This window comes from Pocillopora damicornis, chromosome 9 (assembly GCF_964200805.1).
Source record: "Pocillopora damicornis chromosome 9, jaPocDami1.2, whole genome shotgun sequence".
Classification (NCBI taxonomy): Eukaryota; Metazoa; Cnidaria; class Anthozoa; order Scleractinia; family Pocilloporidae; genus Pocillopora; species Pocillopora damicornis.
Window position 1 is genome coordinate 17,056,988 of NC_142678.1, and position 24,463 is coordinate 17,081,450.

General features: G+C 39.0%; 3 protein-coding genes across 3 annotated transcripts; all 3 read left to right on the forward strand.

The window, feature by feature from the left end:
- Nucleotides 1-257: 257 nt before the first annotated feature.
- LOC113686853 (uncharacterized) lies at nt 258-5,954 on the forward strand. The gene is made up of 3 exons (XM_027204526.2): nt 258-510; nt 1,317-1,434; nt 2,060-5,954. Exons 1-3 carry the CDS (start codon nt 463-465, stop codon nt 5,581-5,583), a joined length of 3,690 nt encoding a protein of 1,229 aa, XP_027060327.2. The 5' UTR covers nt 258-462; the 3' UTR covers nt 5,584-5,954.
- Nucleotides 5,955-7,345: 1,391 nt separating this feature from the next.
- Nucleotides 7,346-17,389, forward strand: LOC113686850 (putative skeletal organic matrix protein 2). The gene is made up of 10 exons (XM_027204524.2): nt 7,346-7,567; nt 8,868-9,077; nt 9,673-9,831; nt 10,764-10,958; nt 11,509-11,664; nt 12,707-12,889; nt 14,150-14,308; nt 15,153-15,362; nt 15,802-15,942; nt 16,988-17,389. Exons 1-10 carry the CDS (start codon nt 7,516-7,518, stop codon nt 17,221-17,223), a joined length of 1,701 nt encoding a protein of 566 aa, XP_027060325.2. The 5' UTR covers nt 7,346-7,515; the 3' UTR covers nt 17,224-17,389.
- A 1,431-nt stretch (nt 17,390-18,820) lies between these two features.
- Nucleotides 18,821-24,055, forward strand: LOC113686861 (uncharacterized). The gene is made up of 2 exons (XM_027204539.2): nt 18,821-19,049; nt 21,464-24,055. The coding sequence occupies exon 2, from the start codon at nt 21,464-21,466 to the stop codon at nt 23,594-23,596; it is 2,133 nt and encodes a 710-aa protein (XP_027060340.2). The 5' UTR covers nt 18,821-19,049; the 3' UTR covers nt 23,597-24,055.
- The last annotated feature ends 408 nt before the right edge of the window (nt 24,056-24,463 follow it).

Sequence of the window (24,463 nt, forward strand, 5' to 3'; positions counted from 1 at the left end):
CCTCCCGTCATATCCGTTAGTATCGGATTACCGGCTGATGAATCCGAGAGAAGTCTCCGAATTTTTTAGATAATGTGGCCAAAAGTTTGCAATCAAAGGGAACTTTTATTTGAGAGAATAAAAAAAATCGACTTCTAGATATAAAGATGACCCCCCCTAATTATTTGTCGTATAGCAGGTTGTTTCTTCATTCCGCGGGCTGCTCAAGAGACATTACCACGTGACTTTGCAGGTACAACCTGTTGCTTTAAGTGATCAATCGATAGAGTAACACTGATGTGAAAAACGCTCAATCAGTTATCTAAGGTGAGCGCCGGCTTCAATTTGCATGTAATGTCTTGGAGAAGAGAGCCTAAGAATGAAGCAGCTATTAGCAATCGAGTGAGATGACAATACAAGAGCCTTGTGGGGCCCGAAAAATATTACTCAGTACATCTGTGACCGCCAGACAGACAGAAAAGAATGAGGCTTCAATCGATAGCAAGCTTGCTAGTTCTCCGCAACAAGAAGGTCAGAAGATTATCCTTAATAAGGTGTCTTTTATCTAAGCTTTTTAACGCAAAAGGAAAAGCTTTTAAGGGAATTTTTCCAAGAAATTGAAGAATAATTTCAAATTGTCTCGATGACAAAACGTCGTTCAGGTTGCTTGAAAAGTTATACTTCGCGATGCATAAAATCAAGTAGTTTTCAAATTGTTTTCAAAATATTATAGAGAGGATTTACGACTAAAACAAACTCCAAAACACACACACAGATGTCTCAGCAATAAGCCCATATCAAGCCAATTTACTGTAAATAGATACAGTCAGTGACATATCTCACAGAGCGTTTTGAGCACCTTGTTTACTTGCTTTAATCTTTAAAACGCTCCATGGTGTTTTATTGTTCGTAGCAAATTCGTTTGGTTTCAGTATTTTGCTATCAATTGAGTGGAAACAAAACATTTACCTCACTTCGCTTTTCAGAATCATCGACCCGTAACTGACCTAAACAATCAAAATATCGCCAATATGACAGTCGACAACCTGAAATAAAATCCGAGTCAAAATATGGGAAAACTTGCCGGTAGAAAGGTGTAATTTTACCCGAAAAAATATAGATATGAAAAAGGAAATTGGGTGTCCAATGCTTCATTCTGAGAGATGTGGTTCAAATTGTTCCAAAACCATTTTGATGGCTTCTGCAACCTGCCCTAAAGTATCAAAAAGAGCAATTAGTACTCGCAGGAATCAATAAACTAACATTTGGCTAGCGGCAGAAAATTATTCTTATCAAGAAGAGAGATTTTGGGTTTTAATTGTCTTCTTTTTATCAAGGCGTTTTTTGTCATTGTGGTCGTTGTTGCAACAGTCGTTTATCTTGGCACTGTGAGGGATTTCTTCCGAATGGAACAGTACACGGCAGTAACTCCTAAAAAAGACATGCAGATACAGGGTAAGTCAGATAAAGAAGATGAGAAAGAATATTGGCGCAACGCTCATGAGTTTAAGCCTCTGTATGAAGCATTTCCTCGGTCAAAGGTGTTGCTTGGCTGAAATTTAAAAAATAACTTTTGCTAACCGTGGGAAAGCCTCGATACTTCGCTCTCAACACTTTAAGTGCTTTTGTACAAAAAGTGCTCAGTTTAAGAACAAAATATAAAGGAAATTTCGAGCTCATTTCGTCAAAAAAATCAACACCAAAACTTTGCAATGATGGAATAGAAGCAAAGTAAAAAATAAAACAGGAACAGAAATAACAACTCAAAGTATTTTGAAATAATGCGTCAGCTATTCTAGGTGTAAGATCTAGATCGTTTACATCCAATTGTGCACTGTGCAAAGCTGCCCCCAATTTAAAGGAAGCGACAAAATATTAGCTTTAAACAAATGTAGCAAGATATTTCATCTCTGATCTTCCAGGAAGACTGACATAACTCTGAGGGAGGGGAGGGGGGTGTTGCGCTCCTCACAGTCTCTTGATGCTATGCAAACCTGGATAAGATCTGGCAAGGGGGGGGCCTCCTGGCTCGTGTGCTGATTTTACTGTCACATTCAATTCCCAGTATTTGTATTTACAGGGGAAAATCTCTTTTTGGATCGCATTATGAGCCAGCGGCGTGAAGACGAGACCTTTTTCGGGGATGTAACAACCAGAAGAAATTCGATAGCTGGCATTTCTGATGTACTGCACATCGAAACACCAGGAGAAGAAGTATTTCATGCCATGAAAACGGGCAAAAGTAGAATGCCTCAGGGAAGGAGAAACAAAAATATCACGCTATTACCAAGTGATGATGATAATGATGATGATGATGAAGGTGGCGACAGCAATGCTAATGATGACGAAGATGATAATGACCATGTTAACAAACTGGATCACAGTGAGGAGACCCATGATGACAATGATGATGATGATGATGATGATGATGATGAACATCACAGTGATGATGACCATAATCAGAAGGATCGTAATCGAAAGGAAGGTGACGACGGTGACGACAATGATATGGACCATGACGACAAACTGGATCACTATCAGAACATCGATGAACACAATGATGATGATGATGATGATGATGATGAACGTCATAGTGATGATATCCATAAAAATAAGGATCGCAATGGAAAGGAAGGTGACGACGATGACGACAATGATAGTGACCATGACAACAAACGAAATAATTATCAGAAGACTGATGATGACAATGATGATGATGATGATGAGCGTCATAGTGATGATGACCATAATAAGGAGGATGGCAAAGATAGGGAAGGTGACACTTGGAATGATTTGTCCATCAGTAGCCGCTATAAAGGATCATTTCCATTATCAAAAGAGAGAATGACGGATACCCCAGGTAATTCTAAGCACGACTTGGTCAATTCTATACAGCCCACATCACAAAAAAAGAAGAATGCAAGATTTTCTCCTTCGACAATTGCAATTTTAAAGGGTTTGTCATCGAAAGTTATCCTTAAAGAGAATCAGCAACCTTTAATCCCAAAAGAGCTGAACAGTGTTGTCAGTGAGAAAAACTTACTTTTTCAAAAATCAAAAAAGATATTAAATCTAAGTGATTCTGATAATTTCAGTCAACCGCCAGTTAATCTGTTGGTATCTCAAGGCTTCAGGAATAACGGAAACCGGAGATCCTCTACATTTCATTTAAACAAACCAATTCCACCACCTATTGGATTTTCACCGGCTCCCAGCCTTTCGATAACAAAATCATCATCGCTATTTTTTAATGACAAATCGGTTACACCTAAACATTACAATAGAACATCAGTTTGTCCACTCCTGCAAGTACGAAAACTTAGAATGTTGCCTGAGAATGTCCACTGTGTTCCACGAAACCGTTCCTTTCGGAGTTGTTTGAAGGCATTTCAAGACTATGATCTTGGAGGCAAACCTCTAACCTGCGGAAACAGTCCACCAGAGGAGCCGATGTGTTTGATCAATATTATCAGGCAATTTCCTAACTTAAGGATACCAGTTGTTGCGTGTAATACATCATTGTGCGGAACAAATCCTGTGTACGTCCTAGAGTACAGTCCTATTTATGGAATCCTCGAGGAACGCCATCTGTGGAAACGCTTTTTCACTTCACGGGGGCTTGAAAAGTACCTCGAGAGATACATAAACACAAATTACACCCTCAACTTTAATTTTTGCCTTCTCCTTTGTGTTCGCAAAGGTAGGACAGGTTTCATCGAACAGTTGATGACATTTCCCATAGCGCAAAAAACTACTAGTAGTAGAGTAAGCGATGAGGCGAAGTTCAACCTTAACATTTTGGTGCTTGATTCTGTGTCACGGCCGCATTTCTACCGAACACTTCCGAAAACGGTCACGTCCCTGAGAGAAATAGATCATTTAGAATCGCACAACGCTACTGTAATGGATTTTGAGTTACTACATAGCTTAGCTTCATATACTTTCCCCAATATCAGGGCTTTAATGTCTGGTAGGATAGACTTGAGTGCTTTTGGAAGGCATGAAAATGAGACTTATGGTATAGAGGTTCTATTTGGAAAATTCAAACAGCTTGGTTATTACACATTGCTTCAAGAAGACAGCTGTTGGTATGATTCGTGGGGTTCGCTGTTTACAGACAATGTATATCAGGGTAACATGCCACGATACAAACACGAGTTTGCCAACCGTTGGAAAAGGTTTCTTGAAAAGGTCAAGAATTACAATGTAGACGATTTTGGTTTATCGCATGCTTCCTGTGAAATTTTCAAGCGCCTTAAAACAACCAATCAATTTAACCATCCGAAGAAAGTGTGCTTCGATGGAAAACCTTTCGCGGAATACTTTCTTGATTATAACGAGAAGATTTACAACAATGTGCGAAAGATAGGGAAAAAAACCAGACTTCTATCATACACACATCTTAACACGGGACACGAAATAACTGGATCTCGCATACGGCAAATCGACAAAAGACTTTCACAATACATTAAAAACATGGCTAAAATGGAAGACACGTTGACTATTGTGCTTTCAGATCACGGTCCAAAAACAACTAAATATTCATTTCACACAAGGGAAGGAAGAACCGAAAAATACGATCCATTATTTTTTATTGTAATTCCAGACAAAGTGGCAGCAATCCTAGGTCGACGAACACTCCACGCCCTAGAGCAGAATCAAAACCGTATCATCAATACTCTGGATATTCACAATGGGCTTATGTCTTTAGGGAAAGCAACAAACTCGTCTAGTATAAAAGACAAAGGCATATTTGATTTAATTCCTGCCAATCGCACGTGCGCAGATTTACCAAGGAAACCTCTGGCGGTTTGTAAGTGCCAAGGCTGGGAAACAAATTTTCCAGATAACGATAAACGATTTACCTGGCTAGCAGAATTTGCCCTTGGAACTATAAACAACCAAATTCAAGAGCAGTTTCTGAGGGGCGACAAGCAGGCTGGAGGTTATGGAAATTGCCAACGCTTGGTTGGAGAGAGCTTTACCAAGATTCGGCGTCGCTCCCAGGGAAAACATTATGTCACAACCATGGATATTATCGTAACACCGGGACAGGAGATTTTCGAGGTGCAAATCAAATATCCTCGGGTGTTAAAGAACCAAAACTCCTTTGCAAAACTTACAGTTCACGAGCGTGTCACTATTTACAGACATTTTCGAAAATGCGTGGACACCACAGTTAGTTTAGGATTGTGTGTTTGTGATAGTAAAAAACATCCTAAGCAAAAAACAAAGCAAAGATGGATAAAGATTAAAAACAGAGAGGATGTCTTGAACATCATTTCACGATCCAACAGCTTTGGATCACAAACTAGGATAAAAGATATCCATCAAAGCTGTCTTCTTCTTTTTTATAGGAACCGTAGGAGAAGGAGCACTAGTTTTGAAATTTCAAATACTTGCAACGACAGAACGTATAAAGTCACTATTTCTTTAATAGAAGTTGATACCAATAGAGTTTTCGTTTCGCGAAAAATACCATTTTCCATTTTTTTGCCTCAAAGGACAATTCACTTTCTTTTAGCAATTAGACGTTTAGGGAATACATCCCATAATTTTAGGCTGAGAGTAAAGCATGCAGTGCAATTTTCCAGGAATAGATAGGGTGTGTACTTTTTTTTAATTCGCGTCTTTGCGTGCCAGATCATACACATGACCGTGTGTTTTTGTTTTGTTTCGTCTCTCTTTTGCTGTTCCTGATGGATGCTTTTTTAACAAGGGATATGAATAATATTGATTTATTTGACCTGTGCTAGATAGTGGATTACAAAAAATGATAGTCTAGTATGAGAGGATGTGTTTCTGGATTGGTTGATTAGCGTAACAGATATTTTTTATATCTCCAATCTTCAAAGAAACTGAAAAATTTTTTGAGGTAAAAAATTTGTTGCAACTGACGTTTTGAGAAAAGATTCCTTTTTTTGCAATGGCGAAGCATTTGCTAACTGTTGGGTCAATAAATACAAATTTATTAATATCTAGTTTGGTATATTGACTATCAAAGTAAGGAGGGGAGTTTTCTATCTGTACTATCCAACGAGCGTAGTGAAGGTGTCTAGTTTGGTACATTGACTATCAAAGTAAGGTGAGGAGTTTGCTATCTGTATTGTTCAACGAACGTAGTGAAGGTGTCTAACGTGACATAGGCCTGTGGCGTTTGAGTGCTGAAAAGACTTAGCGACAAAATGGCCTTTAAAAAAACGAAGCGGGATGCATTACATACTGGTCACGATCAATTTTTCTCCTATTTGCTCAGTCTAAGTGTGGTTGAAACTATGTGTATGTGTTTATCAGCCCAGGCTTGAAGGACGGCTACGTTATCGATTAAACCCACGTTACATGCCTCAGACATCGCTTATCATTAGGGAGTTTGTGATGTCACTACGGCGACGTCTGGTAAAACGTTGCTGAAAAAACGTAATATACTTTCCCCTAAGACTTTCACCGGTTAACGTTCCTGAAAAAACGTAATTTGCTTTCCTCTAAGACTTACGCCAATAGCTCGTGACGCTGACGGCACGACATCTTCACTTCGGTATAACATTTAAATGCAGTGTTGAGCTTTAAAAAGCACGTGTTTCGCTATTGTTCTGCTAAATAGATCATTTGTTTTGCGACGTTCTCGTTGCTGTCGCCCACGTGGTTTCCTCGTGGCGAGCAACCACCAAAAGCATGAAAGAGTTCCTTTGCTTCTAATATGTTTTTTTTGTTCGTCTCTGAAGTGTCTTATTGCATAACTTGACATGTATCATATCGATAAGAAAGTACACTTCCTTGGAATGTCACCTTTAAGGGAGATCTTCTCTATTTTGACCCTTTAAGTGACTTTTTTTGTGCGTGCGGTCTCAAAGCAATAATAGCTGATTCGGAGCCTCCAAATTAAATATGAGGGCAACTCTGCCACTTGCTTTGCATCACAGGTGAGGTGTCGGTCAACTTGTCTGTCCGAGGAGGATTTCTCACATGATTTTTGCGCGTCCTCTAAGGGGAAAAGGGAATTAGATCGAAAGATAGAAATTCCAAACCTTATTAGAATTCCTCGATATAAAAGTAATCAGATCTTAAGGCGAACCGAGGTTACTGTAGGTCATTCAATATAGCAGCTTAAGTGGACTCTAACCTAGCACTTGGAAGGCAGTTGTGATATTTTATCCAATGCGCTAGATTAAAAGGCGTGAGTCAGGAATCACGGCCGGTAAGTCACGCTATAACACATGCCGTTGAACCTTTGTAATTATAAATAACTCTCCGCGTGATTCCGTGAGGCAAAAGAAAATTTGAATTTCAGAATTCATTAAGCTGATTAGATTTGCCAATCACCTGCTTATTTTTTGACGTTAACGAAATAATTTCGGCTATGCTGCTGTGCATGCGCACGCTCAGAAGGACCTCAAGTTCCACTCCTCTCTTTTCGTTCATCTCATCGCCTCGAAGCAGACCGTTGATCATTATCGCGGTTTCACCACGGTGTATTTCAGTCGCTGTAAAGTGATTATTCGTGAAAGTGGAAATTTCGTTCTCTTTTGGTACGCAACTATGAAAGCGTTTGTTTACTTCGCAATCTGCTGCCTCCCGATAAATGCAGTTGGTAAGTACTAAATTGCATTGAACAATATAGCACTGCTCGGTTAAACGCCTTAAGCTCGTTGAGAGCCGAGGAGTAATTTGTTATTCTTTGAGAAACTCAACCGCCCGTAAAAAAAATATTCAAGTCACTTAGTAATTGTGCTGACCTTGTCAGACTAAACAGCAACCGGCTAATTTTATACATGATAGTGAATTCATGAATCTAAATTAAGTTTCACAATTTCCTTATTTATGAAAATAGGGACTTGTTTTATAAGCCTCATTCAGATTATTGTGAAATGCTTCGAGGTATGTCTTTTTAACATACATCAAGTTGTTCAATCGTTCTCAATTTCGTGTTGTTTCAACATTTTAGAAGATATTTAAGGCAAAGTAAACTCCGTTAAGAGCCTGAATTGTTGATTGATACTGTTTCACAGCCTTGAAATTATGTGTTGTGGAAGATTAAAGTATTCGCAGCCTTATGAGCAGGTCTGGAAATAGTGACCCTTGCTTAAGATGTCTCCTGCGTATCATGTCCCACCTATCCTGTTACCCGCGTGATGAAATTATTTGACTAAAAGCAACCGCGAACGGTAAACTATCTCAAATGCCTAAAAAAAAAAGGAACAAAAAGATTTCTACGAGTGGAACTGAAAATTTTGGCACGATATTTTGATCGTAGCCTTAGACGAACGTTACTTCAGATTTTGCCTCGATTAACTTGAAATAGCGAAGTTTAAATAAAGGCTCCATTTACCGTTCGATTTATTTGTTTTTCCAGTTTGGACATGAAAATGAATGAAAAAGGATTTTAGTTAAATTTGAGAATGTTTTTTTTGTGAAGCCAAGTTGGTGTGAGAAGCATGGGAAGGTCTGGTGTAAATACGACAACCACACCAAAGTTTCCTACTTTCCTTTTTCCTTTGCTGCACGAATGCCCGTGCGTGACAGGTCATGACTTGTCAAAATGACATTCATTTAATTCATTTGTTGTTAGGCACCTTTCTTTGCTTGTTTTTGCCTTTTGATTGTTTTTCTTTTGACTTTTTACTGGTTTAATTGCGAATAAGCCACGGTCGGAGAAAGTCATTTGCGTCCCATTGGCAGAGCTCAGCAGTAACCGCTTGTAAAGGAGATTAAAACGAACAGAGTGATTATATTCATCCAAGCAACTGGGGGAATAACATAGAGTCGTGTGCAGAGAAAGGCGCCGTCAATAACGTCCCTCTCTCTTTAGTTTGCTTGAGTTTTGCATTTGTTCATTTGCAGTCGCTTATTTACGAATGTTGTTTCCTTGGTGTCTGTTTTTCCTTCGACAGACGCCGGTCCCACACAGTGTCACTCATGCATTGAAGCTGACGACGCCTCTTGCTCTGCAAACCAGAAAAACCAAACCTGTGCCTCAGATCCACTCTCTCTGGGAACCACTCACTGTGCTTCCGTAGCAATCTCTTATTATGGGAACGAGACTGACATCCTAAATGATAAACTACATGACGGCTTCATACGAGGATGCATTGATTGCGGAGGTAAATTGATCTCAACTTAATCTCCTCTGACAGGCACTTTTAAATCACTAGAAACTCATTTTTTTCGTTTTTCTTTCATTACGAGAACCCACTTCTCCTTAGCGTCCTGTGCCACGAACAGATCAAACATAAGAAATTTTGGGATAATGCTTTAGCTCTCGTTAATTCAGAGGCTGGGGTTAATTGTAAATATAAAGTTAACATTTGAACAGTGTTAGCTTTTGCCAAATGGTTTCTAAGTGATTCGTTGGCCAATCCCGCTAAAGAAGATAGTAGTAATGAATGTTTCTTTCTATTTTTTTTTTGTTTGTTTGAAGTGCTAAAGCAGTCTTTATTTCTTCACAATATAAAAATTACATGTCTGATGTTATAAAGTGAAACGTTATAAAAGTAATAAAAACGTAAACGATAGTAAAAAAAAGAGTAAAAACCGAAAAACCTTACCTTGTAATTGAAAATGAGACGATTTGCATAATAATCTTTAACTCTGGGGCAACGTAAGAAATGTTTTGAAAGTTATATTTCGTTTCTTATTTCTTATTTAGGAGGATGGAAATCTAACTTTGCGCATTTATTTGTCCTGCTTTTCTTGAAGATAAAACTGCAGCCTGTTTTGCTCTTATGGGTGCCCTAAAGGCTCAGAAGACATGGAGCGTGCGGGAATGTTCAATCGAGTGTTGTACTGGTAACAACTGTAACAAGCAGACTCCAAACCTTGATACTGGCGACAGAAAAAGAGTTTTTACACCAGAAGGTAATCTGATGGAAACAAAACTTTGATAACTTTTTGCTGACCTTTTGTAAGGGCTAGTTACATGTATTTCACGTAAGCCTCTTGAAATGTTTAATTTTCCGATCTACCAAAGGCTCCTTTGTTTTCCCGGCATATTGTCAAACTCCCAGTCTTATTGGCTAGCGTTGTTGACGACTTTGGAGATTCAAGCACATCTGTCTCTTGAAAAGGAAAGACGACTCGATGCAAGAACTTCTCTAAAAAACAAACTTGCGATCAATTTAACCGAAGGACCTGTTTAAACAGGACCTCACGGAGCTGTTTTGCGACATGCGTGATTTCGTCTTGTTTGTAACCGCCTGTGTGTACCTTCGAATTCTATTGAGGTTGATACAGTACATGTCTTATTTTTTTTCTCGTACCGTCCTACAAGTGTGGAAGTAGACCACTGCCTCGTCGACCTGGATCATCCCAAACGTTTATGGTCTTAACCCTTTAACTCCCATGAGTGACCAAGACAAAATTTCTCCTTACAATAAAAATACAATATCAAGCAGACAGGTGATGAGAATAACGAAAAATATCAATCAAAGGATTGTTAGCTGATCCAATACCAAATTCTCCATACTGACAACATGAGAACTGTATTGCAGACAGTAAGGAGAATTGCTAATGAGATCTTGGGAGTAAAAGGGTTAATCTCTTGTCACTCAAGGTTCCTGCTCCATACCGCAAGACTGCTAACAGTCTGTTGCTGTCACAATAAGAAGAGAATATCTATCCCTCAGTATGGCGTATGCCACACTCATTCTCAGACGTTAAATTCTATATTGTCCGGGAAAGCAGCTAAAGATGAACCTCTTTTTAGAGTTACAGTTTACTACTGGTATTTACGAATATTTCTCATGAACGACAAAGTACGTTAATACGTGTCCGTTTTCTTTTCTTATCAGCTGACTGGCCCAAAAAATGTAACTCTTGCAGTGAAAAAGACGCAGGTACTTGCGCAGCAAACGAACAGACTCAAACCTGTGTGACAGATCCTAAGTCACTGGGCACAGGCCAATGTGCGTCTGTATTGGGACAATACCGCGACAAGGATGGCAAAATCCATGAATCTTTCTTTCGAGGATGCCTTCAATGCACACGTAAGTCCACAGACTTAAGAAAATTTAGCAATTTTTAAGGGAGCAGGCTAAAAAAAAAGGAGCTCCACGCAATGGAGGGTATAGGGGCATGTTTTCCGGTCATATTTTGAAATCTCTAGGATTAGAAACTTTGCTTATTTTAACTGCCCTGATATACCATTCCCTCCAAAGTCACGTGGAATAATTACTAGCGAAGGCATTTTCCCCAGGAAAGATTATGTTAGTAATTTTTTTTTATAAATTGTCAGAAGCAAATCATATTATTTTCAAGATGTCTTGACTGCTAGTCATGGCCTAGAGTACTGTATAAGTGATCTTCCTATTACTCTTTCTCACGGACGTGAAGGGCACAAAGCTCACATGGATATTTCTTGTCTCGAATCGGGGAAAAATACATTCTAGCGTATGCATTAACGCCGCTTTTGTTCAAAGGTTGTTCTCCTAGATCTCTCTCACCTGGTCTCAGCGAGTAAAAAGAGATTTATTGTCACAGTAAGCCACCCGTCTTACGATTTCTTTTTGTTTGTGTTTTTTATTTCCTGCATTTCAGACGCAAAACGAGCATGTTTCAGTTTAGGTGGTTTCTTCAAGAGGAATGGACAATGGACAATGCAACAATGTGCAATCGATTGCTGCCAGACGCGAAACTGTAACACTGGGGTCCCAACAATGACCCCAGCTGCCATACCTGTGTTTCCAGAGACAGGTGATGTGATTTTTCACACTGCTTTTATATTTTTTCAGTCTAACCAAGTAGGTACCGTATTAAGGGAAATTCTGCTAAGCCTTAAGCAGCTTCACAGGGAGCCCATCAGAGAGAAAATATAAATGAAATTCTGGCATGTTTACAGGCACTGGCGAGTTTGCTCGCTTGTACTCGCATCTTTCTATATTTCTTTACCGAGCTCAAAACTTACCATCTCTCTTATTTCTATCTACAAACATTACGCTTTCGACATTGCTGATCCTGGCAGTATGCAGGACATGTGTCATATGAACTTCGTTATAGACCTCGCTCACCGTGGAGTCTCTGTGGCTCAGTGGCAGTGCAACGGAGCACGAAATCCGAAGGTCTGAGATTCGATTCCTCATGGGTACTCAGAATGTTTTCTTTGTCCCACGCTCGTGACAAGACGAAAAAAACATCTTTCTCTTGTTCTTGCATGTTTACAGGTAATTACAATAACTCAAAGCTTGTGATGGTTAATGCTCCACAGAATCCTTTGCGATTTTGGATTCTGCCGCCCCATGTATGTTCACGACTTAAAAAACATAGAGGAGTTGACGATGATTTCTTTTAAAGAGAAAGATTTAAAAAATTATCTTCAACTTAAGTAGCTAAAATTTTAAGGAGTATGAATAGATCCTCTGTAACAAGTAGAAAGAAAAGCCTGCGGGAAAATGGCTGGAAGAAACTTATTCCGTAGCAATAAATGCAGGCATCATGAAGGACCAGGCCAACTATCAAGTGAAGTAAATGTTGTGATGATTTTAGGAAATACCATCTTGTTAAAAGCAACAGCTTTAACATCGGATTCAAACATTCGTAACCTCTCTTGTTGCCCAGTGGAGCGGGCCGGCAATAAAGATATAGGTAGCCATTGTTCCGATTTAAACCTCAATGTTAATGAACCCAATAATTACAATAAAATCAACTTTCTAACATGTTCAGAGATCAGGAGGGGGTTAAATAAAATAATTCAATTATGTGTGTACATCAATAAAAAATTTGTTTTGTGATCCAACAGCTGAGTGTAATAGCTGTTTCGAGACTGATTCAGGTTCATGTAAGACAAATCAAAAGCCTCAGTTTTGCGCTACAAGTGAAGATTCACTGGGCACGAGTCACTGCGCCTCGATGGCTGGATCATTTCGAGACCAAAATGGAAACAAAGTGAATGGTTTTTATCGAGGCTGTGTGGATTGTTCAGGTGACTTAATGAGTAGAAGCCTGTAATATATTAAAACACGCGAGGTAACAATAGATCTGCTGCATACTCAAATGGTTTAAATGCCCTCTGTAACGATATTTCGTGTTAGCTAAGTGAATTATAGGGATATTTCGTGTGTATATAAATAATGTATTTTGTTTGTTCGAATCATCTTTGTTTAAAATCAGTTTAAGTGTGACTGTGCGATTATTTTCCGTAATTTCGTTTTGCCCTCTTGTGTTTCTCCGAGTTATCAAAGACGATACACCCTTGTTTCCTCTGTTCTGATTGGCCAGTGTCCTGATCGCCTACTCTAATCTGCCACATGCTGTCGTTACTTGATCGAACAACGGCCTTACAAAGAAGCGATCATCAGTTTTACAATTTTAGGTTCAAGTGATCGTGTAGGAGCACGAATTTGAATGGATTATGCGAAAACGAAAAGGCGGGAAACAGAAACAAAGCCCCTAATTGAAGCACTCAATGCAGTAGATGTTGAGCCCGAAGTTTTATCGCGAGATAGTTGAGAAGGGCAAAACCCGAATCGTCTATGAAGCTGGCATAAAAAACGTGAACAAACGATTTGATGATTTTAGTCCAAATCTGGAGGCTGTTTAAAACTTTAACTTATTTTAATGATCGACACATCGGGTTCTATTACGATTAAGTATCTAAATCCAATGATGCGTTTTTACAAATGCGGCAATCTCATTGGCTTCGCTAATCGCTACATATTTTGTCATAGATAGTCGATATGGGAGAGGTATATCGTTGACCTATCGGTAACATCATTCAATAATGTAAAGCGAAACGTACATATGTTGTCTCCAAACACTTTTCAAACCGAATTTTTTTTTTTTTAGTTCACCCTAAGAGAGCTTCTTTAGAAGAAAAGGGTTAAAAACAGTTGGCTCAGTAAAGTAGTTTGCGAAATATATGATAAACTTCTTATCAGATAGAAAACGTCGGCTTTTTGTCCTTACGCAATTTTCGAAGACCAGTATTGAATGATCTCCGCTTGACCCTTTAAAATTCTCCTACGAGACAAAGACATAATTTCTCCTTACAATATCAATGCAAGATCGTTATGACGCAAAAAGTGATAAAAAAGTGATGAGGTAAAGGAAAAATATCATTCAGAGGATAATAAGTTAATTTAATACCAAATTCTCTTCTAACCTCATGATAGGTTAGTTTATCACCATGTATCGCTAATAAGATCTTAGGAGTAAGAGTTTTAGGTTGTATTTATTATTTCAGAAAAGAAGATAGCCTGTTCAACTATTGGTGGCTTTATCAAAGCAAATAGACGATGGTCGTTGGGTCAGTGCGAAATCACGTGCTGCACTGGTAGCAACTGTAACACTCATATCCCAACGTTGTCGGACGCTACATCAATTCAAGTTTTTCAGCCCCCAGGTAAGAGATTGCCGCAACTTACCTCCTCCCCCCCCCCATCTTGGCAGATCTTCTTCTTCTCAGCATTCACGCGCGGGCACAAGCTTTAGCCTTGATTTTGAAAATTGACCTGACACTTTCGTGTACTCTTGTTGTCACTTCTCCAAGTTTTACCTTTTTCGAGACTTCTAAATTTCATTTCAAATTTGTTACTTGTTCGTTTTAGAATTTTAGAAGTTTTAAAATCTTAACTTAAGCCAAATCTTGTGGTTTTCATATCTTTTATTACGGAGTTGGACTTAAGCCTCATTTTCGAAAAATTATTTTTATATGTACTATACAATGATCGGGCACACTGTGGCATTGCAAGATACTCATTTGTAGATGCTTCCTCGTAAGAGTTTGCCCCTGGAATCCTGAAGTGGCGGCCCCATGAGCCACGTTTGACTGATTACGTGATCAACTTTGAAAGGAAAAATGGGCTTTAATACCAACGTACACGTACAGGTACACACGTACAATTGAAATACTTAGACGAAATAAGGAACTTCTTTGGCGGAAGTGGAATAATGAATCGTGAATCATAGCAGTTAAAATGGAAAAAATCATCAATTTTCTTGTTTAAAACCACGGAATCGTGGATTGAGATATTGTTAAAAAAGCGAATCACACATATCGAAAAAGGAATTATGAAATAAATCATGAATCATCGGGGTAAAATGAAAATAAATAAAAAATAAATAAAACGTCAAATTTTTGTCCCAGGGAGGCACCAAAAGTTTTGACATTTTGCTAGGATTTTGTACCGCAAGACATTTCAGTCATGTTTTAATCTGAATAAACTGGTTACCACTCTTCCTTACAGCATCGGGACAAAGTCTGCAATGTCTGTATTGCCTCAAAGTTAACAGCGGAAGGTGTTACGACGGCAAAGTTCAAGTTTGTGCCAGAGATCGAGAATCACTGGGTACCAGGCAATGTTATTCCGCAGCGATCAGATATTGGGACGAATCGAGATTTCAATCTCCCTCAATCTATGGTGGTTACGTCCAGGGATGTATTGATTCATGCGAAGGTAAACACCTGCAAAATTAAACCAATCATACTTAATATGATTAGCTGGTAATTTATTAAAACATCAATAATTCCTTTTATCTAAAAAAGAAAGAAACTACTTTGTTAGGTATAGTGACGCAAAGGAGAGGAATTTAACAAGGGACATATTTCAGTTTTGACCCATAACCTGAAATGAGCGGTTAAAAATTGCCAATATCATGGCCGACGACATAGCTAATACGTTGGATGGATCATTTATTTTGTTTTTCATGCAAACAGTTCCTGATAAATGTGTTATCCTTCTATTTTTGCCCACGCCTTTTCCTCTTGATTCAGTTTTTCAGTAGCTATGATGAGCCAACTCATAATACACACCGATTCCTTTTATATTAATTAAAAAAAAAACAAGTGATAAAAGCTATTTCACTGGCCTTATCACTTTTGTCTTCTTTGCATAGACGAAAAAGCAGCTTGTGCCGCTATCGCTGGCTTGCTGAAAGACCGTAAACTTTGGACGTTAACAGAATGTAAAATTCACTGCTGTACGGGCGACAAGTGTAACACTAAAGAAGTATTCCTACCATACCCTGGAAGCGACGGTGTGTATTATTTCGATGGCAGCAAACTACAAAATAATTTTTCTTGCATTTTAGTTTGTTTCATTTCAGTTCATAGACGCGCGGACCCCGGCATAATCCCTACTATTTTCGTGACCATGCAAATATTTTCATTTTTCGTTGGAGCTCTGTCTATCTTCTGCTTCGCTCTTCCCTCAGTTCTGACTCCAAATCGTGCCTTTCATTTCATTTCCTCTCTTTTCTTTGCCTCTTTTTGGCTCAAGGACTTTCTAATTGTAAATGTACGCTCTTTCTTGGGTCTTTCTCATCTTCTTTCCTTATGTCAACTGGCTAGCGTGTTTTCCGCAATTTCCTTTCAAAAGCTGGGTTCAATTTGGCGTATATAGCGTTGACCCAAATCCGGCTTTACTGGAAAAAAAGCAGTTCAATCCTTGCGAGTGCCGAATATATCGTTGTTTAACTCCCCCCTGACCCTTCTGCCGTACTCCTCCACATGAGCTAACATTAGAATCGATTGCCCTCCCTTGCAAGTGTAGTTGAACTGCCGGGGACACTTTAGCTGCTGCGCTAGGTTCCTCATCTTACGATGTGTCGAAAGGCTGAGGAAGCCCTGCCCTAAGTCGCCTTGGATATTGGCGACCTAAGATGGTCCCAGCATGGACCAATATGATTGCATTTTCGAGAACTGAATAAAGAACAAGAAATTTTTGTATTAAGATGCAACCTAGGATAAACAAATTTGGCAGTTGTTCATGTTTTTTCATCTATTTATGACAGCAAAAGCTAACGTAAAGTTATTCTGAAGATAAGCCCATTGCCACATGGTCGCCATTCGTTATACCTTAGACATAATTTTACATTGCATGCCACTCCGCCCTTACCCCATCTAAACTCTAATGCGGTACTAAGAACATAATAGAGTGAAAGTTGTATGCCAAGATTTGTCTTTAAATCGCAATAGCAAAAAGGAATATAAAAAGAAACATACGGGAAAAACAAAATAACGAATTGCAGCTTCTTTTAATGTCAGAGTTCACATCTTCCATTAATTGCTTTTTTTGCACAGGCTTCAGCACAAAGCGACCAACTGATCGCTCTTCGTTGTCAACTGAGTCGTCAAATGTGTCGTCAACTGAGTCGTCAAATGTGTCGTCAACTGAGTCGTCAAATGTGTCGTCAAATGAGTCAACTAAAACAACTAAAGGAAGTCGCGGCAGTAGGCTCGCGTCGTTCTACGCGTTCACACTCGCGTCGTTCTATACGTTGGCAGTCGCGTTTGGTCATATCTTTCACCAGTTATAAAAGCAGAAGATGAGAAAACGAAGAAAGACTGAAAGTAAAATAGGAAATTTAGTGATCTATTACTGGCTTTTTCTATTAATTTGATTGTGACAAGAAAACATCAAGTTATTGATCCCTTTGTTGGAATTATCTTCATAAAGAATAAACAGGGCAAACTTTAATCAAATTTTTGTTCTCCTTTGTATTCTGAAGCTCTTTTCAATATCAGACAGTTCAATAAGAGGTTTGGTCCGTTTTTCAATAACCCAATCGGATTTTCCTTTCCATCCTACTTGTGATAGTTCTGTCCAAGTTGTCACAGTCACGTCTGATTTTATTTCAAATCCGTTGTGTACACGAAAATCGCAGAAAACGTCACGAACCCCAGGAAGGATGATAAACGTGACTAACCCATACTTTCATTTCATGTCAGTTGTTATATTTCTTTTAAGGCGCACAGTGAATGATAACGTGAATGTAAATATTAAAACAAGACGGAAATCGTACAGGAAGGAGGAAGTTAACTTCTCTTGGGGGCGAAAAAAGGTTGTAAATAACATGTTTCCGTCAGTGGGACAATAAATGAATGCGTTAGGATCGGTCAAAAAGTCTGTTAGATACAGCTAAAATCTCCGAGTTTAAGTCGTTTTCGCATGGCGAACTTGATCGGTAAGCACTAGGCCTGGAATATTCTCCCAAATCGTTTTCAGGAAACGAGGAACAAATCAGCTTGAGTGATTCAGGGTGGGTCGTAGTTGATCGAAAAGCGTTCAGAATTAAACTTGAGACAAAAATAAAAAAATAAAAAAAGGCAACAGCTCCGTGGAGGTGGGAGTGAAAGCTGTCTCCTGTTGAGCAGAGGATGCTTAACCCTTGGACCTTGGTCAAGTGATGAATAACTGACTGTAAATAAATTAAAATCATTTTTATGTTTATTTGGGACCAACATAATGACCCGCTCCCAGTTGGAATTTGAAGCGCGAGAACCTTCCAGACATAAAATTTCCCTATAAGCGCCGTGAATCAAGCTCTCGGTTGACCAGCGTGGGTGTCTGTCTGCCTGTGTGAGATGGCTAATGTCCAATTGCAATAAGGCGGATTTCTAAACAGGCACTGACAGTATAAAAATAACCAGCCTGAATAATTAGTCAATGGTAAACAACGGCATATTGGCTTGACTTCTTTCGGGAGCTCACAGTGCCTCAATCGAGCTCTGGTCGTGTTTACGTAAATTCAGTCTATGAAATCGGATCATCCTGACTACTTGTAAGAATTCATATGACTACCAACTTTTGCCGTGATGTTCAAAAACCTTTTGATGCAGTTTTCACAAAATTTTACCGTGGCAAATGTAATTATCATCCGTGCTAAATAGAGCCATGTGATAAAAGTAGTCTATTCAAAGTGATTTGAGTGAAACCGAGAAAACATTCACCCCTCTGATGATTTTCAGGCCATTTTCTCTATTGTGTGGCGCGTGCTCCGCCGATTCATTTTGAAATTTACCGCCGGTTAAGTCCAAACAAGTTCCTTGATTAGTCGCGGCATTCGCGTGATGTAGTTTTCGGTAATTTAGGACTGAGGGATTAACCTGAAGTAGATGTTGACATAATTACCATAACTATGCGGTACTGACTCAAAAATTCTGTCGTGACACTTGTGCGTCACCATGTTACCCCCAAGTCAAATGTTGGCTCAAGTTCCTAGAAGAGTGGAACTTCCGAATTTCTTAGAATTTAAACGCGGAGGTTGACCTTTCGAAATTCGTAGAATTGCTGCAGCTAATTAGTATGGGTGTAACATCTTACGGAAAGCAAGAAATCACAGGGAACTAAAGATTTGTTCAAGTAGGTTTATTTCATATTCTTCTTCGATCCTAACAATTGAAAATATTTGTTTCATACATTTGGTTTGAAAGATGAGCTATCAGAAACCCTATTTCAGAGAGAAAATCTTGCATTGTTGCGTGTGAGATGGTGATTTAAGATTTTATGGTCGGTCATTTGAACGAAATCTCACTTATTCAGTATAAGGAAATACAGGAGTGCTCTTAGTGTACCTTCAGGCGTCTGTAGAGGTATACAAACGTTTACAAGCGTTAGATATAATCATTTGGTTCGCAAAACTCGACATTCACATGAAAGGTTTGGCTATATTGAAGAAAAGTTTGAGTGTAGTTTAGCAAAAACAAACACAACAAAGAGTCAACCTTAATTATAATCGACCCGATGACTTCATTAACTGGCTTCACTAGTCTTAGCATAATACGTGCTCGCTCTCTTTGATACGAAGCAATGACGAATTTCTTTAAAACATGATAGGTAAGAAAGTAAACCTATCTGTACGGAAGTTATGGGACTTAAATTTATTTTTTAACAAATGGACTATCCAGAGAAAGCGGCGACACTAGTGCCTATTATATAATTATGCAGACAGGCAATTCTGCCGAGAGTCGTAAACAAGTTCTAAATGAATTTCGCATCAATTGCAAGCTTAACTTTTGATCTTTTACTGCGTTGATGTGTATCACTGACTTCTTCGTGATATGTTTCGTAACTCTTTCTTCTCGTACACAATAAGAGCCATCTGCATTTGCAGCAACATTTGCAATTTAATTTGCAATTTAACATGGTTGGAGATCAAGCAGAACCAATAAGGGGGTGTATTACTTTATTACAGCTTGTGGTTTCACATCCCTCATCCCCTCTTTTATTTGATATTACATTTTAAAGCGCAAGCTGAACACAATTCAAAAGTGCTCATTCCTCATTCTCAATTTTAAAAAAAGAAATACATTTTTACTACCATTTGAAGTACTCCCAGTCAGTTTTGGATCTCAAAAGGCCCCTCAATACTGGCATCTGTACTCAATTAATAGATGTATACAGCGAACATGGGTTAATTTCACGACAATTATGGGAATATAAACTGAGGACTCCAGCTACTGTCTTTTAAATAAAATCATAATATTAGGTCAACATCATACAGGTTTTACAATGTCAGAGTGACTACTGAACTTTGCTTATAATAAGTTATTCAATCTCTCAACCTAAAGTACAATTCTTTGTCATGAGAGACCTTGCATCAAAATATTTAAGACTATAACTGAATCACTATTCAACCCCACATAAGTAAATTATTTGATATCGTAATAATAATAATAATAATAATAATATTCTACTTATGACAATAAGGATAATGCCATGATAATTATTTATAATGAAAGAGCCTGACATGGTTGAAGATCAAAAAGATGGGTGCACCCCCCTTTGCAACTATTTTTTAGCCTCTGCTGTAGTGTCTTTTGCAATTGTATCTTTTGGAATAGCAACTTTTTCCAAACTAAAATAATTTTCACTTCATAAACATTGATTTATCATAATTGTTAATTCTCATATGTTTAAGTGCATCTAGGAGTAATGTTTAGCAATGGGAAATTACAACATCAATTTTAATTTTAAAGGAAAGAAAAATTGGTTAGAGGCAAGATTTTCACAATTCTTTCAAACGTATTCATGATTGGGCTGTTTTCCTTAGGGATATAATCACATTTCTAACTTTTTTAAATGTATCAAAATTTGATCTAGTCACTCGAAGTGCATTTTCCTTTATAAAATTTTTAATTATGAAAGGCATTTTTGTTTACATAGCTGGTTTTAACCATTTTTCAAGTAGATCAAATTTTCAAATGATTGAAGGGATTTTCACTCTTGTGAAGAACTTTTCAACTATGAGAAGCATTTTTGTTTACACAGCAGTTTAAAATAATTTTCACTACATAAACTTTGATTTATCAGAATTGTTAATTCTCATATGCTTAAGTGCATCTGGGAGTAATGTTTAGCAATGAGAAATTGTAACATCAATTTTAATTTTAAAGGTAAGAAAAGTTGGCCAGAGGCAAGATTTTCACTATTCTTTCAAATGTATTCACGATTGGGCTGTTTTGCTTTGGGATATAATCACATTTCTAACTTTTTTCAATGTATCAAAATTTGATCTAGTCACTTGAAGTGCATTTTCCTTTATAAAAGTTTTAATTATGAAAGGCATTTTTGTTTACATAGCTGGTTTTCCATTTTTCAAGTAGATCAAATTTTCAAATGATTGAAGGGATTTTCACTCTTCTGAAGAACTTTTCGACTGCAATGATCCTAGCGTCCCAGAGCATTTTGGTCAACCAACAAGTCATAGAAGCAATGTTGCCAGAAAGTTATCTCCATCACATAAGTAACTTTTCACGCTTTTCTTTTTCTTTCAGATGGGGAATTTGCTATCACGGGAAAACAGACCCAAACATGACTATGGATCATCAAGATATGGAGGAGCCACCTCGAGAGGAGGAGGTTATTCATCAATATATGGAGCTCATTCTGCTGTTTCTAGTGACAGTGGAAGTTACCCATTCATCAACAATTATCCAACTGTAACCAGTACTTCAACAGTCCCACCTGTAAGTGCTACCCCTGTAAGTGCTAGTGTCGAGCGGCCTTCAACAACATCCTGGGCATCTTCCTATCACCCCAATGGCGTCACTAGAAAACCTTATGAAACTGATGGTGTTATCAAATCAGCATCAAGGGAAACTTATGGAATTTCTGCTGTGAAGCCCACAAGTACCGGTTATTTTGCCACTGTGGAATCAAAATCGAATTGGCCAAATGTAACTCCTGTCACAAGACGTGTTGGAGAAAGAAGTAATTACACAAGTTCTGTTTGTGGTGATAAGACTTCGTTTTCCAACAGCTATGCCGATGATAAATTCAAATCAAAGTCTACCAATGTTCATCCTAATAATGGAAGTTATGTAACTGAAAGAAAGAGCTCAATATCAACTGGAAGTCCATTGGCTTTCGACTGGACACCCTCATCTGAGGATGTCAAAACTACACTCGTCCCAAGTGTGTATGCCACCCCCTTACACAACAAAAAGTACACTGGTGGTGATGCCAAATCAACATCACATGCATCTAAAAGTTATCATGCTGTTCCTGGCTCTAGATTTACAGCAGAAAGGAGAAGTTCCACCTCAAGTGTTACGCCTGTAGGACCCAAGCGGCATCCTAGCGGCCGACGCAGTTCGTCAACAAACAGGCGGAACATCAGTCATGATGGCAATCGAGGAGATGGCAGAAGACGAGTGGCAACATACGGTGCTAGAGGAGGAGGCAGGGTGGTCATTTCTGTACCCCTTAACCCGTGGCAAGTGTTGGGTCTCAATTCATCTGATGCATCTCGCGAGGCTATCAAAGCAGCTTTCAAGAAGAAGATACACCAACCAGTGCGTCAGAATCGTGCCATGGTATCAATTGCTCATCATATGCTGACCTCTCCAGCTGGCAGGTACAAGCGAGTTGAGGGCACAGATGAATTTGTGGTTACAAGGCGTGACCACTTCATGCTCGCAGCTTGTGGCCATACACACGAGCTCACCCTAAGGATTGCTAAGGATGGTAACATTGTCGAACGAAGGGATGAGCATGGTCGAACACTGCTTTACATTGCAAGTAAGTCAGGCTTTTATGATACCTGCAATTTACTTCTCCAGAAAGGTGCTTATGTCAATGAAGCTCAAAGAGATAGCAGCACTCCTCTCCACGGTGCAGCATTTTTCGGCCATGAACTAATTGTCGGTCTCCTACTTCAACACGGAGCAAAGAGTGATATCAGAAACAAATGGGGTAATACCGCCATTGACGAAAGCGCCACTCCAAGTATACGAAGTTTGATCCAAACCGCGTCCGGAGATGACATTTCTTCTCTTGCTGCCAGGCTCAAAGAGAGGCAACTTGTGAAGAGTGTACGACTCATTGAGTACCAAGGAGAAGTCATAGCAAAGGAGCTCACGCGTGATCCTCGTGGTCTGGATGCCCTCACGCGAGATGAGTTGAATAACATTCACAGCACATGGGAAACAGCATGGCATGGCACTCGTTATAGGTATCTGGAGTCAATAATTGACAAGGGCCTTCTACCCTCTGGGTCTAGTGGTATCAAACCAGCAAAAGGGCACTATAAACTTGGTGAAACGCATTTTGGCATCCGAGACTGGGCAGCAGCGATCTTTCTTTCACCAAGTATTCTTTACGCATCTCACGCCTGCTATTCCGAACGAATCTTTTCCGAGTCCCAACGGTGGTGCGTCCTTGTCAAGGCCTACTGTAAACCTGGTAGCTTCAAGTCATATGATCCAACCGTGTTCCAATACGAACCAATGGATGGTGAGCCAGACATGCCAGAGTATCGCATTCCAGTCACTGAAGCCGACAAAAATGTAATTCTGCGAGTTGAGTCCACACGCAGCGTTGTCGTCCAATCATTGATATTTGTGCGCCTCAGCTTTCTTGAAAATCAAAACATTAACTTTGAACAAGCAATGAAACTCTTGCGGTGATGTGACACATCAATCGCAATCGCCAATATGGGTAGTTCGGATGGCGCCATCTTTTTGCCTTTAAAGAGCGTGCCTAGCTCCAAACAAAAAAAAATAGCGAAACAACTCCAAAAACCATGAATTCTTTTTTTTTTTGAACGATTAGATTCAGTTTCGCAGTTGTACTTAGTTAAACCATGATTCTTACTAACAGTAGGTTCTTTTACTTTTGGCTCACCCTGACACCGAAATAAGGTATGAGCTGTACATGACCATGTGAATTGCTTATCTCCAACATATGATAGCATCGAGATAGCCAAGAACTGAATATTTCAGTCACAGTTGTAAGCACTAAATAGATGACTGCTCGATTGAATACTCTAGATGGCAAAGATTATTATCTTCACTGTGTTAGAACTTCATATAGCTTGCTACAAATGTTACGGCTTTAAAATAAATAAAAAAAATGTTTAACTATAACAGGGTAATCAAATAATTTCCTTACATGGTGACGCTTGGTCAACTCGGCCGAATCGGAGTTCGTGTTGCTAAGTAACATCAGATAGTTTGGTTTAAGACGAGTTGCGACTCTGTGCGGTTACCTAGATCAATGCCAGCTTGCTCTGTCTACGCTTTAATCTCCGCTGTCTGTCGAGGAAAGATCACTCAATCGTTCAATGTCACCCTAAGGAGAGACAATAATTTGCAATTCCTTGCCGAAGGATGATGAGATTGAAGTATAAATAGGCGGAAAACCTGTCGAGGATGCCCGAAGTTACGAATTAAGAAGTTCTTCAGAGATAACTCCCGGAGAAAAGCAATTCGTATTTAAAGGGCGTAATTAAGTGTGAAAACTTATCAACTATTCACAATTTCGTTTTCTTTCCC